Below are 11,882 nucleotides of genomic sequence, written 5' to 3'. Positions count from 1 at the left end.
ATGGCCCCTAAACCATCAATAAAACCAAAAAACAAGTCAACCGACCGCAAGAACGCCGGGCCCAAACCATCATCCTCACAAACCCAACAAAAACCCTCCCAACGAACGAACTCCGAGCTGCAAAGAAAAAGCAAAACAAAAATACAGCCCTCTAAAAAAGCACCTGTTGTAGTACGACCGATTTCCCCGGAAGAAAAAGAAGGATCGGGAAGTGAATCGGAAGAAGATATCGAAGAGGGCCCTTTTCCAGAGCTGTTCCTGAGTGATGATGAAGGAGAGCAAAGTGGATCGGAGAAAGAGACTAATCAAGAACGAGACAATGAGATAGATGAAGAGGATGATGATGATGATGAAAGCCTCGATGTATCGGACGAAGTAGAAGATGAAGAACTAGGAAGTCTGCTAGATGATTCTGCTTCCGAAGGTAGCAACGATCTATCATCAGATAATCTCGATAACCTGGTCGCCCGGTCAAGCTTCAAACCCAACGAAGATGAATCCGAAGTCATCGACCCTTCGTTCTCCATGTTGGGCAGGAAGACAGATTACATGAGCAGAGCAATTTCAAAACCCTCCGCTTTTGTCAAGGGCGCCAAAATCAACGTATGGGATGAGATCGAACCCGGCTATGGCAGTGAAAGCTCCACAGAAGATGTAAGTGCTCAAAAATCTGAGTTGAAGTGTCCTTCCCTACATACCGTATCCGAAAGCTGAATCCGTTCACTATATCATTCAGGCACCTAATCGAATCGGAAACATACCCTCACATTTCTATGATGACATGCCGCATATCGGATACGATATCAACGGAAAAAAGATCATGAGACCGGCGAAGGGAGACGAACTTGACAAGTTTCTGGCTGGGATAGAGGACCCCACCTCATGGTTGGCTTTCTCCTTCCTCTTTTATTTTATTTTATTTTATTCTTCCTTCTATTTGACGGGGGGATCAAAAAATCCATACGCTGACAAAGTAAAAATCATGATTGGTCATTGATCGCAGGACAAGTGTGGAAGATAAATTACTTCAGAAGAACGTGGCCTTGACAGATGAAGAGTTGGAGATCATCCACAAACTGGCCAAAGCTGAAAATGTAATGGATTTCTCTTCCTTGCCTCGTCTCTCACCAAGCTCATGGCTGCGCTTTTAAACTGATGGGACTTGGTCTATACACTTCTTTTTCCTATTCATTTAACACAGCCCGATGCTCAATTCGATCCGTATGAACCTTTGAATGAATTCTTCACTGGCAAGGGTAAAGAAATGACTCAACCTTTATCCGCCAAGCCAGAGCGTAGGTTTTTTCTCTGGACTCCAACAATAGTTTCATAATCCTGAACTTTTTCCTTGCGTCCCATATAGCCAAGCGACGGTTCATCCCATCCAAGTGGGAGCACAAGAAAGTGATGAAGATTGTTAGAGCAATTCGGCAGGGCAGGATCGTGCCCAACAAACCTAAAGTCGAAAAGCCACAATTCTATGGGATCTGGTCTGGCGAGGATCAACCACGACCGATGGGACCAATGTATATGCCCGCACCTAAGCTGAAGCTCCCTGGTCATGTTGAAAGCTACAATCCACCAGAGGAATACTTGTTTGACGACGAAGAACGGAAAGCCTGGGAAGAAGCTGAGCCCAGCGACCGTAAGCTCGACTTCATCCCGACCAAAAATCCCAGTTTGAGACTCGTCCCTGGGTATTCAAATTTCCTTCAAGAGCGATTCGATCGGTGTTTGGATCTCTATTTGGCGCCACGAATGTTGAGACGGAGACCCAAGCTGGATATCTCAGACCCCTCTGAACTTCTACCCAAGCTACCCTCTCCCAAAGATTTGCGCCCGTTTCCATCATTCTGCTCGATTGAATATGTTCATGAGAATGGTGCGCGTATTCGTACCGTCTCCATTGATCCCACTGGAATGTGGGTTGCGACTGGCTCAGATGATGGTCAGGTTCGTGTGTGGGAATGTAAAGTCGGGCGATGTGCTATGAGTTGGAAGCTGGGTGGAAAGGACGAGAGCCCGGTATATTCTGTTGAATGGTGCCCAGACGGACGGAAATGCATCCTGAGTGTAGTTGTGTCAGTCACACGATTCCTCTTTTTTGATCTCTCAACAGGGGCACCATGGAACTGAATGTGATCTTTCATATTAGAAATGGACGCATCTACCTCTTGTCACCCCTTCCAGTTCTATCCCCTTCATTGGCGGAAGACACGATCCAGGCAGCCCATTTAGGATTCGAGACAGCGACTGAAGGGTCAAAAGTGACAGCAGCCAAATGGAGCCGGGCGAGCGAAGACGAGCGAAGGAAAGGTATCTTGATCGAGATCGGAGTACCGGGAACGCCGAAGCAAGTGAGCTGGCATAAACGCGGAGACTACTTTGGAAGTGTGGCTACCGAAGCGGGAAACCAATCGGTCCTGATCCATCAACTTTCGAAACATCAAACACAATCCCCTTTCAGAAAAACCAGAGGGATCGTCCAAAAAATCATCTTCCATCCATTCAAGCCTCTTCTCTTCGTCGCCACCCAGCAGCTTGTCAAAGTCTACGATCTCCTCGCCCAGACCCTACTCAAAACCCTCCAACCCGGCGTCAAGTGGATTTCCAGTCTTGATGTCCATCCCTTGGGCGATAATGTCATCATTGGTAGTTATGATAAGCGTTTGGTTTGGCATGATATGGATCTTAGTGAACGGCCCTACAAAACACTGAGGTCAGTCAAAATCGTATTGTTACCAATAGCTTTGATTTATCACATACTAATTCTCAATGGAAATTGCTTGTATTTTGCTAGGTATCATGAAAAAGCCATTCGATCAGTTTCATTTTCGCCCAAGTTCCCGCTATTCTCGTCAACATCGGATGACGGGAATATCCAAATCTTCCATGCGAAAGTTTTTAATGATCTGATGATGAACCCTCTGATTGTTCCACTCAAACTCATCAAGGGTGCACACACTGTTAACCAATCGTTGGGTGTCTTGGATTCCGTCTGGCATCCAACCGAACCGTGGATTGTTAGTGTCGGCGCTGATGGGGTCGCAAGACTGTGGTGTTCTTAAAATTATTTGTCTCTGTTTTTGCTCTTCTTCTTGGTACTTGGATACCCAAAATCTCAATTCGACTCTCGTCAATTTAAGTCTCAAAAATGCATCTCACAATTCATATCATCAACCTGGGCGTTATCGCCTTTTTTTTTTTTTTTTTTTTTTCAAACGAAGTCTTTCTTCCCGCATCCAGACAGGCAGTGCACCACGTTGTGGTTTCCACGCTTCGCGAGTTCACCCCCGAAGTTTCGAGGGACTGTGTTAAGCTCAGGCCATTCGCCAGTTTCCTCTCATCTTTTGCGCGTGTCTATTCCGCTGGGCCTCTGCATCCTGATGAGCCCCGCCTCAGATCCAGAAATATCCGCCCCTATCCGCAGGTTTCGGAACCTCGGGTTTCAGATATCTGGTGTGATCTGCGGTCCCTCACCAGATATCCCGGATTATCTGCCGGATATGCCACGCGGGATATTGGCTAAGGGTCGAAGTGGAAGGATGTGCTTAGGCTGATGTGTAGCCGTCCAGTGATCTGTTCCCGGTGTGAAGTGATCTGTTCCCGGTGTAAAGTGATCTGTTCTCGGTGTACGATCCTCACTTTTAGCCGGGTTGTGCCGGTGAGCAACAAAGACTCCTCGAGGCTTTTAGTCGGGAAAGCGGGAGCGACAAGGCTGAAAAATAATCCCATACCAACATTCGAACACTCTTGCGATTCGTAGTAACGCTCTCTTTGTTAGTCTTCGGGAGCTTTCCATGAGTTGGGCTGTGAACACAAACCGGGGCAAGCGGCAGTTCATCATGACATAAATATTTATCTGGTACAATATTTACATAGAATCACGGATTGCAAGCTGCTCCCGTTGTCTTTATAAGCCAAGAAGGTCATCGGCCATCCACAATTTCCCAACCTCAACGTTCTGGTCAACGTCGACAGCACAATCCTGGGTAGCACTTTCCCATCTTTTTCCAAACATTTCTTGAAATTCTCGTCGTCAAGTTCATCCTCCAACGCGGTGACTCTTCTTTCTAAGGAGAAAAAGAAAATGGGGCCGACCTGCGAAAAAGCCGATAAGAATGGTTCCTCGCCAGAAGGTTCACATCCTCCAGACCCAGTCGCTATACTTCCTGTTACTCTCCCACATCAGCCCAGGGCTAGCTGTCAGGCCAGGTCGAAATTCACGTATCAGGATGACCTCACAGCACAGGCACGGAATCCGGCGAGGTACTCGACGAAGCTAATCGATGAGCTGGAGAACAAGGAAGAATCCACCATCGTAGAAGGGCATCTTTCCAAACGCACTCAGTCGGCGGATTCCAGTGGTGTGGCTACTGGGTTGCCACTCCCCAAGAATGAAAATTATTCTGATCCGTTTGACGATATGGCTGTCCTGACCACCGAGATTCAAGACGACAGCGGCCAGCGCACTATGACCTTCCGCTCCGTCTTGACTGGATTACTAGCTTCCATCTTCGGAGCCGCGATAGCGGAGGTCAGTCATTCACTAACATTGAAATAACCTGTCAGGTTGCTAAACGTGAACAAGGTGATTTCCTGTAGGTTTTCATGTTCAAGCCCGTACACTTTAACGTAGATATCCTATTTCTTCAGGTATGTCCGTCGTCTTTGTGGTTTGGTTATCTTCATCAAGCTTACAACTCCTTGGTAGATAATCTGCTTGATCATGGGCAAATTTTTCGCCACGATCCCGGGTCCGCATTGGTGGAATCCAGGATCATTGGACACAGTTAGTTAGCTCAGAATTTATTTGTTATCCTTTTTATGAAAAAACTCATTCAATGTGGTCTCTCACAGAAAGAGACTGTATTCAGCGTTATCATGGCAGCTTCCGCGTCTGCCGGTGTGCTTGGAGTGGAAGTAAGTTTATCATTTGAGAATCAGGCAAGCAAGTGGAGATGCTGATGGAATTTTCCTTAACAGGTTATTGCGTCTCAAGATGTCATGTTCGAGAAAAGCATGAGTCTTGTCGTCTCTATTATGACACTGCTGAGTAGTCAGCTGATAGGATATGGAATGGCAGGGTAAAAATTCACCTCAATTCATCTTAACCAAAATAATTAATATCGGGCAATACTCACCAAGTCGTCGTTTTCCCGCCAGGCTGTTGCGCCCGATCCTGGTTTATCCAGCCGAAATCACTTATCCGTAAGTCAACTCTTCAGTCCGCTCTGAATTCAAAGTACGCATTGCTTATTCTTTACATACTTCTTTCTAGCGGCGTGCTACCCGTCGTGGCACTGTTTCAGTCCATGTCTAGCGAATCAAAAAGAACTGTGGAACAAATGAGCTTCTTCAAGAAAACGATAGCATCTATCTCCCTGTGTAAATCAAGGTATACTTGTTCGCAACAGAATTACGGCAAGGCTGACGGACCCACATGTTTTGATGATTCGCAGATGAAATACTTCCGACTTACCTTGCTCCAGCCCTTTCAGCAATTAGCATCTGGTGCCTCGCTTTACCTAAAGTCCCGGCAATTACAAACTTGTTTGGCGGTTCTTTGCCTGCAGAAGGCATGGGTAAGTCTTTCAGGTTTTTTTGAATTCAAGAAGAATTTTTCGAATTGGGGATAACGCTTATTTAAACCTATTTCATTGATAATATAGGTCTAATGGCTTTCAGTGGGGATTGGACTTTGGTAGGCAGTCATTCGCCGCTTTTTGTGCCCCTCCTGGCCCAGGTAAGTTGTCTATTTTACTCATCTAACTTTTACACGAATGTGAGCTCCTAGCCTGACAAAGAAAGTTTTTATTAACCTTCATTGCAGATGACTGATTGGGTGGCGTACTTCGGATGCATCATCATATACTCGGGTGCTTATACGTTTAATTGGTTCAGTACGTGTGCTCGAATAAAACCGTCTCATTACATTTGGAACGACTTGGTTTGACTTTGATATGAAAAGATGGAGGCCATCTTCCCTTCATTTCATACAGCATCTTCGATAAAAATGGACACAGATACAACTTGACCAGTGCTGTCATGAAAAATGGAACCGGAAATGCGACTGTTATCGAACAACTGGGCGCGCCATCCTTCGCCACTACATTTGTGTTATCCAAAGCATTTTTATGTATGGCCTCATCTGCTTCGGTAACAATCGGCGGATATGTCAGTCTCGTTTCATATCTGGAGAACAGGAAACAAATAAAGCTGCGCGGGAAGATTTCGAATCCTTGCCCACATCGAGAAATAACGAAGAAGATGCGGGACTTTCCAGCATAGTAAGATTTTCAGTTTGTTTAAACGGATTTGAACTTGCATCTGATTACTTGGAGCTGCTTGCTTTTGGATATAAAGCGCCTACGCCGCAATTCTTGTAGGAGCGACCGCACTAGCGTTCCTATCATGTTACTTGGCAGATTCTGGACTTACTCCGGAGGCCTTGGCCGTATCGCTTTTGATTTCCTTTGTGCTATCGTAAGTATCGCTGACCCAGATTGACAGTTGATCAAACTAAAGTACTTCTTAATTTAGGCTCGCTTCAGGCTATTTCTATGGAACTCTTGGTATCCATCTTTATACTGCACGTGAGTTCATCTTTGTCCAATCTCCGCCTGTTCTTGACCGGATTATGCAAACAAAGCTGAATGCGACGCGTAACTTTTGGCTTGTCATTTTGATGCTGGAACATAAAGCCGTCACGCAAATGCTAGGGTATGCAGAACCTCGTCGCCTTAAATTTGATCATATGATTAATCTTTAGAGCCTCTCTTTTTTCAGTGGTATCCTGTTTCCTGGGAATGCTATCGGAACAATGTGGTTCACGATGTGAGCTTATCATTGATTTCACATCGGAGTGTCTTACTTTTACCTGTCTGACTATTGCATTTTGGGGAATCCAGGTACGGTTCAACTAGCGTTAAGCAAAGTGTACTCATGCTCAAAGACTTGAAGCTAGGGACCTATATGCACCTTGCTCCGGTAAGAATTTCATCAACTTTCTTCCTCTGCCCAAGTATTCTAGAAGCTGATGCGGGCCAGCAGTTTTCCGTGGTAATGGCTCAGCTTATTGGAACGTAAGAATTCCGTTCATTTTGCAATATCGCCTGTTATGAAAAGTTAAGATGTGTTTTTATATATAGAATCACTGGCGGATTCGTCCATATTTTCGTGATGCTCTCGATAGTTAATGCTCAGCGCGAAGTCCTATTAATGCCCAGTGGAAACGGGATATTCTCTGTGGGCTTGAGCTGATCCAATTGATCCAACTTTGATCAACACACTAATCACAAATCTTTCCATTTTTGTCCAATTTAGGGCATGCACTTGAGTGTCATAGCATCTCAATCAACTGCGTAAGTCAACAAACAGCACCGAAAAATTACTTGTACTATCTCTCTCCAAGCTAACCTCCTACGTATTTATGTTAAAATTATAGATGGGGATTATTCAGTCGGGACATCTACTACCCCGGAAAAATCTATGTAATCCCAGATTAATTGTTTTTCCAAGTATTCTTTCACTATTCAGGAAAACTGAAAGTTATCTGTTTCACTCGATCCAGGCCATTGTTCCATATTTTCTCCTTGTAGGGTTCCTTGTACCCGTCCCTTTTATTATTTTTAATAGGTATAACCCTAAAAGCATCTTCGCAAAAATAAACAGCTCTCTGTTTATTGCCAGTTTATCACATGGGATGTTCGGTCAGTGCTCTATAATGACAACCAAGCTGTTACGTTTAATACCTTCAGCTGACTAATTGATAATTGCTTCATTCAGGTGCGAACGCTGGGCGCTTCACAGCGGTCATTGTAGGCTTTATATCTCAGTTCTTCATGCGGAAATATCATTTCAAGTGGTAAGTTCAACTCTTGCCGTCTGTTGAACCGGCGAAGCGTTCGGCTCAATCACTGAATCTTCTCCTCTTTTGATCATTTTCTCAGGTACAATAAATACAAGTACGTCTGCTGCCCAAGTTTCTGACTCTACAAAATAGCACGGCGATTCCGTAAAAGTGAAATAACTGACAACTTTCTTTTATTTCAAATGATGAAGTTACATCTTATGCGCTGCTGTAAGTTGACGAGAATTATTTTCAGACGGAGTCATAATACTGAAAGCTGATTAATGTTGGTCTTTTTAGCTTGATGGAGGTACTCAGATAGCTGTGGTATTGTTGGCGTTTTTCTTTCAAGGCGGTGCTGGCTTCCAAGTCAAAATCCCAACGTGAGCTTTCCTTCGAGGCGCCAATGATAATTCGGAGTTCAATTTTCTAACTGCTCATGAACTCTCGCTCTTTTTTTCTTCCTTTTTTTCTTCGTGTATCTTATCAAAGTTACTTCTTGAATCCGAAGGGGCCTCGAGATTATTGCAAATTGTTTACCTCCAATACAGCTCATTGATCTATATTTGTAGCCCAAACTTAATGGTGATCTCAATGTATATTTATGATCAATTAGAAACAGAAATGTCCTAACATATAACTTTGCCGCGCGAGTCCCCCGGACCGTCCGTTTGAGTGGCTTTGAAAAAGTGTCTGTTGCACTTTAGGTCGGAGACTTGACGATGCCACCCCAGTGCGCGATTCTGTCAACTACTGAGCGCGCCTTTTTATAAAACCTTCAGTTTCCCAGATTTCCGCGCTATTTTGCTTGGAATCAAGAGACAGGTTCCTGATTGGCCCGCAAAAATGTTGAGAGATTAGCTTTGATTTCTACAATAGGGACATAATTATAAGTTGGTCGCGGCGGTTATATGCTATTGAAATAGGGGGGTTCACAATAGGATAAAAATAAAACTTTAGAGCCAATTTTAAGGCCTTTATCAACAACTTTTTAAAAAGTTGGCAAGATGTACAGGATTGAGTGTCCCTTGACAATCAGAGAAACTTCTTCATTTTTAAAAAAGTTGTTCATAAAGGGCTTAATATAGGCTCTAAAGTTTTATTTTTATCCTATTGTGAACCCCCCTAATAAGTCCTGGAATAACTTCTTGTAAGGGTTCCGTGAACCCTCACTGGAAGGATCGGTGGGACGGAGGGCCAAAGGCCAGAAGTCTATAAAAAAGAATGTAATTTCCTGAGATCGGCTGATGAAAGGAGGAGAAGGGTGAAGACCAGCTTCGGGAAGAAGAGAAAGTGAGAGAAGTCAAGTACAACAACTTAAATAGAAATCCAACTACGTAAATGAATATGCATATGTGAATCTAACTTAGTTCTGTCTCAGTAAGGGTGAAACCCTTACACTTCTTGGGCAACATCTGATTGAGACTGATTCAGGATTTCCTCAGCTTTTGGATTGATTAACTGGGCTGTATGCTGCTCCAAATGTCTGATCAGCTTGGCTATCTGGCTGGTTAACAATTGGGCCCATTGGATCTTTTTTTATTAACATTTGGTTGTTTGCAACCAGGCCAAGTTGATTTGCTTGATTTGCTCAATACATGGCCACTTGGAGCTGCGGTTGATGGGCATTCTGGGGCTCGGTTGAAAATACCCTAAGCAATTCTTAATCCGGACACGTAACCTTAGAAATGGGTCCCAGGAAAAAAATGGTATCACACACTTACATACAATCTCAGTGTGTAATTACCGCCTTGGATTTCCGGCCCGGTGGTTATGATGAGGACCATGATTATCCTACACAATGTTGCATTTCCGGTTGTCTGAGTTCGACTCCAAAGTAAAAAATTTGGAGTATTGTCTTCCCAAGGGGAGCCCTGGGACCGTAGGGCCTGATAAAAAGGACCACTGCTACCAGTGAATTGCTAACCCCCCATTCTCCACAACAATTTCAAGTAAATACATATCCACCGGCCTGGAGCCAGTTTATTTTCTTGTTTGGCAACTGATTACAACTGATCTCCATCCATCACACTATTACAACAATCACACTTTACCTGCTTTGATACACCATCTCTAACATAAGCTTGCAAATCCCATCAACCTTACCATATTACTTTTTGCGTTCCTTCCATTGTTTACCTCTACATTTGCAGCCTCCTATTATCCTTTTCTTGCCTCCCTGTCAGATATCCCCCTTCACCCCCTTCCACCCCTCCACACCCCGCACCATCACCAACCCAGTTCCCCTTATCCTTAACGCGGCAATCCTCATTGAAACCATGCTATCAACCGCCGTGAACGCCAACTCATCATCATCTGCGCACTCTTCATTGCTCTCTTCCCTGCTCGTCATGCTAAATGACCAACAAAAACCCACAATCAACAAATATCCACTCATCCTTGACATTGAAGAAATTGTCCCAGAATCGTTCATTGAAGAGGTTCCAGTACCTCACGGAGTCAAACTACCTCCATGCACGATGCAAATGGTGCGTTGGTCAGGCGGCGCTTCTCCGGCATTTGACACTCATCCGTTCTGCTTCTCCATCCCCAGCCGGTCTATTGGCGAAGCCATGCTCTTTGTTGAAAAAATGCAGGAGACAGTTCGTTGGACCCTTGACAATTGCTTTACCAACAAAGTTCAAATACCTCCGATCAAGAAACTCGGCCCGCCCACCAAGTACCACTTCAAGCTTTACTACAAATGTCCTCGCACCGGGCACCATGATGCTCCAATTAATTCTCGGAAAGAAGCATCGGGCAGGAAGTGTGGATGCAAGGCGCAATTCACCATCACCCACGATATTGCCACGGACTTGCTTTGTGTTGATTGGCATTGGAAGCATTTACACAAACTCAATACTAAAGATGATATGGAAAGTACTCGGATCCCAAAGGTCATCAATGACTGGATCATTGCCCGTGTCGATTTGGGTATTGGTTGGAAAGGCATACATCGCCTTTTAGCATCTCGAGACCTTGATGCTGTAAGCCTTTCTTTATTATTCCTGGTAGGTGTGGAAAGCACCAATACTGAAATTCAATTGCACCCCCAACACATCAGCTTTGTACTCAGACGGGTGTTGTTGTTCCAGCAGCCAATGCTGTCCTCTACGACCATGTCAACTATCTCATCAAGACACGGCTCACTTTCCAAGCAAGACGGGACCGAGACATCTTTGTGTCAATGTCCCTCTGGCAATTGCACTTGGACCGTGCCGGCTGGCACACTTATGCCCCCGTGTTGACCAACTCGGATGATTTCCTGTTTGCAATTCAATCACCATGGCAACGCAAAATGATGCTTGAACACGGCAAGACCATGATATTCATTGACGCAACACACAACACGGTGAAGAACTGCTTCCTCTCCCAAGGCCGCAAAATCAGCTTATACACGGTCTTGATCCGCAACCCCGTCACTGGCAAAGGGTTGCCTGTATGCTGGGCCTTTACCACCTCTCTAGCAATTTAAGTGTGTCCATTACTAAAATTTATTCTTCAAAACTCCTTTCCTTGTCTGTCAAAGTACGAAACTGATATGAATCCTGACTTTTTGTTGTATGTGCAACATCTCAGAGATCCGGTTCAGCGCATACTCACTTGGATACGATTTGCCTGCGGACTTGTGCCTCTTGCTGTGATGAGCAACTGTGCTCTGGCTATCAAGACGGCGATCTCGGCAGCGTTCGGCGACCTCATGGAACATGCACCAAGACACTTTTGGTGTTTTTTCCACGTCATGAAAGCACTGAAGGCTAAAGCGGTCAACTACTTAGGAAATCAATCATCCAAGCAACGGTGTATCCGCTGCGCTGCGTTTAGCGCAGCGAAGCGGGTAGCGCAGCGATTTTTCGGGTCGCTGCGCTACGCGCTACGCGCAGCGGGCAGATCGCTGCGCTACGCGCTTTTTGATTTTTCCGGAAAAAAAATCAAAAAATAGCGCGCTAAAGAAGCGAACACGTAGCGGTCAGCGCCGCTTTTCGAAAAAGGTTTTAAACCACATAAAAACATGTTTAGAACATAAAAC

At 44.8% G+C, this 11,882-nt stretch overlaps 3 protein-coding genes across 3 annotated transcripts; all 3 read left to right on the top strand.

The window, feature by feature from the left end:
- PtA15_18A117 (uncharacterized protein) lies at positions 1-3,068 on the top strand (the record flags this gene model as incomplete). Its single annotated transcript, XM_053164625.1, has 7 exons — positions 1-654; positions 737-885; positions 1,004-1,094; positions 1,202-1,295; positions 1,364-2,081; positions 2,156-2,719; positions 2,801-3,068. 7 exons carry the CDS (start codon positions 1-3, stop codon positions 3,066-3,068), a joined length of 2,538 nt encoding a protein of 845 aa, XP_053028616.1.
- Positions 3,069-4,090: 1,022 nt separating this feature from the next.
- PtA15_18A116 (uncharacterized protein) lies at positions 4,091-8,411 on the top strand (the record flags this gene model as incomplete). Its single annotated transcript, XM_053164624.1, has 25 exons — positions 4,091-4,537; positions 4,606-4,656; positions 4,715-4,792; positions 4,861-4,923; positions 4,987-5,087; positions 5,167-5,211; positions 5,282-5,388; positions 5,463-5,585; positions 5,673-5,746; positions 5,834-5,903; positions 5,972-6,290; positions 6,367-6,486; positions 6,555-6,596; positions 6,775-6,837; positions 6,912-6,990; positions 7,054-7,085; positions 7,152-7,248; positions 7,327-7,364; positions 7,448-7,493; positions 7,574-7,712; positions 7,789-7,867; positions 7,953-7,967; positions 8,065-8,083; positions 8,153-8,235; positions 8,345-8,411. 25 exons carry the CDS (start codon positions 4,091-4,093, stop codon positions 8,409-8,411), a joined length of 2,397 nt encoding a protein of 798 aa, XP_053028615.1.
- A 2,628-nt stretch (positions 8,412-11,039) lies between these two features.
- On the top strand, positions 11,040-11,327 carry PtA15_18A115 (uncharacterized protein; the record flags this gene model as incomplete). Its single annotated transcript, XM_053164623.1, has 1 exon — positions 11,040-11,327. The coding sequence occupies one exon, from the start codon at positions 11,040-11,042 to the stop codon at positions 11,325-11,327; it is 288 nt and encodes a 95-aa protein (XP_053028614.1).
- Positions 11,328-11,882: the final 555 nt, after the last annotated feature.

Source organism: Puccinia triticina, chromosome 18A, assembly GCF_026914185.1.
Source record: "Puccinia triticina chromosome 18A, complete sequence".
NCBI lineage: Eukaryota > Fungi > Basidiomycota > Pucciniomycetes > Pucciniales > Pucciniaceae > Puccinia > Puccinia triticina.
Note: the sequence above shows the minus strand (reverse complement) of the source record. Positions and strands in the feature narration are given on the sequence as shown.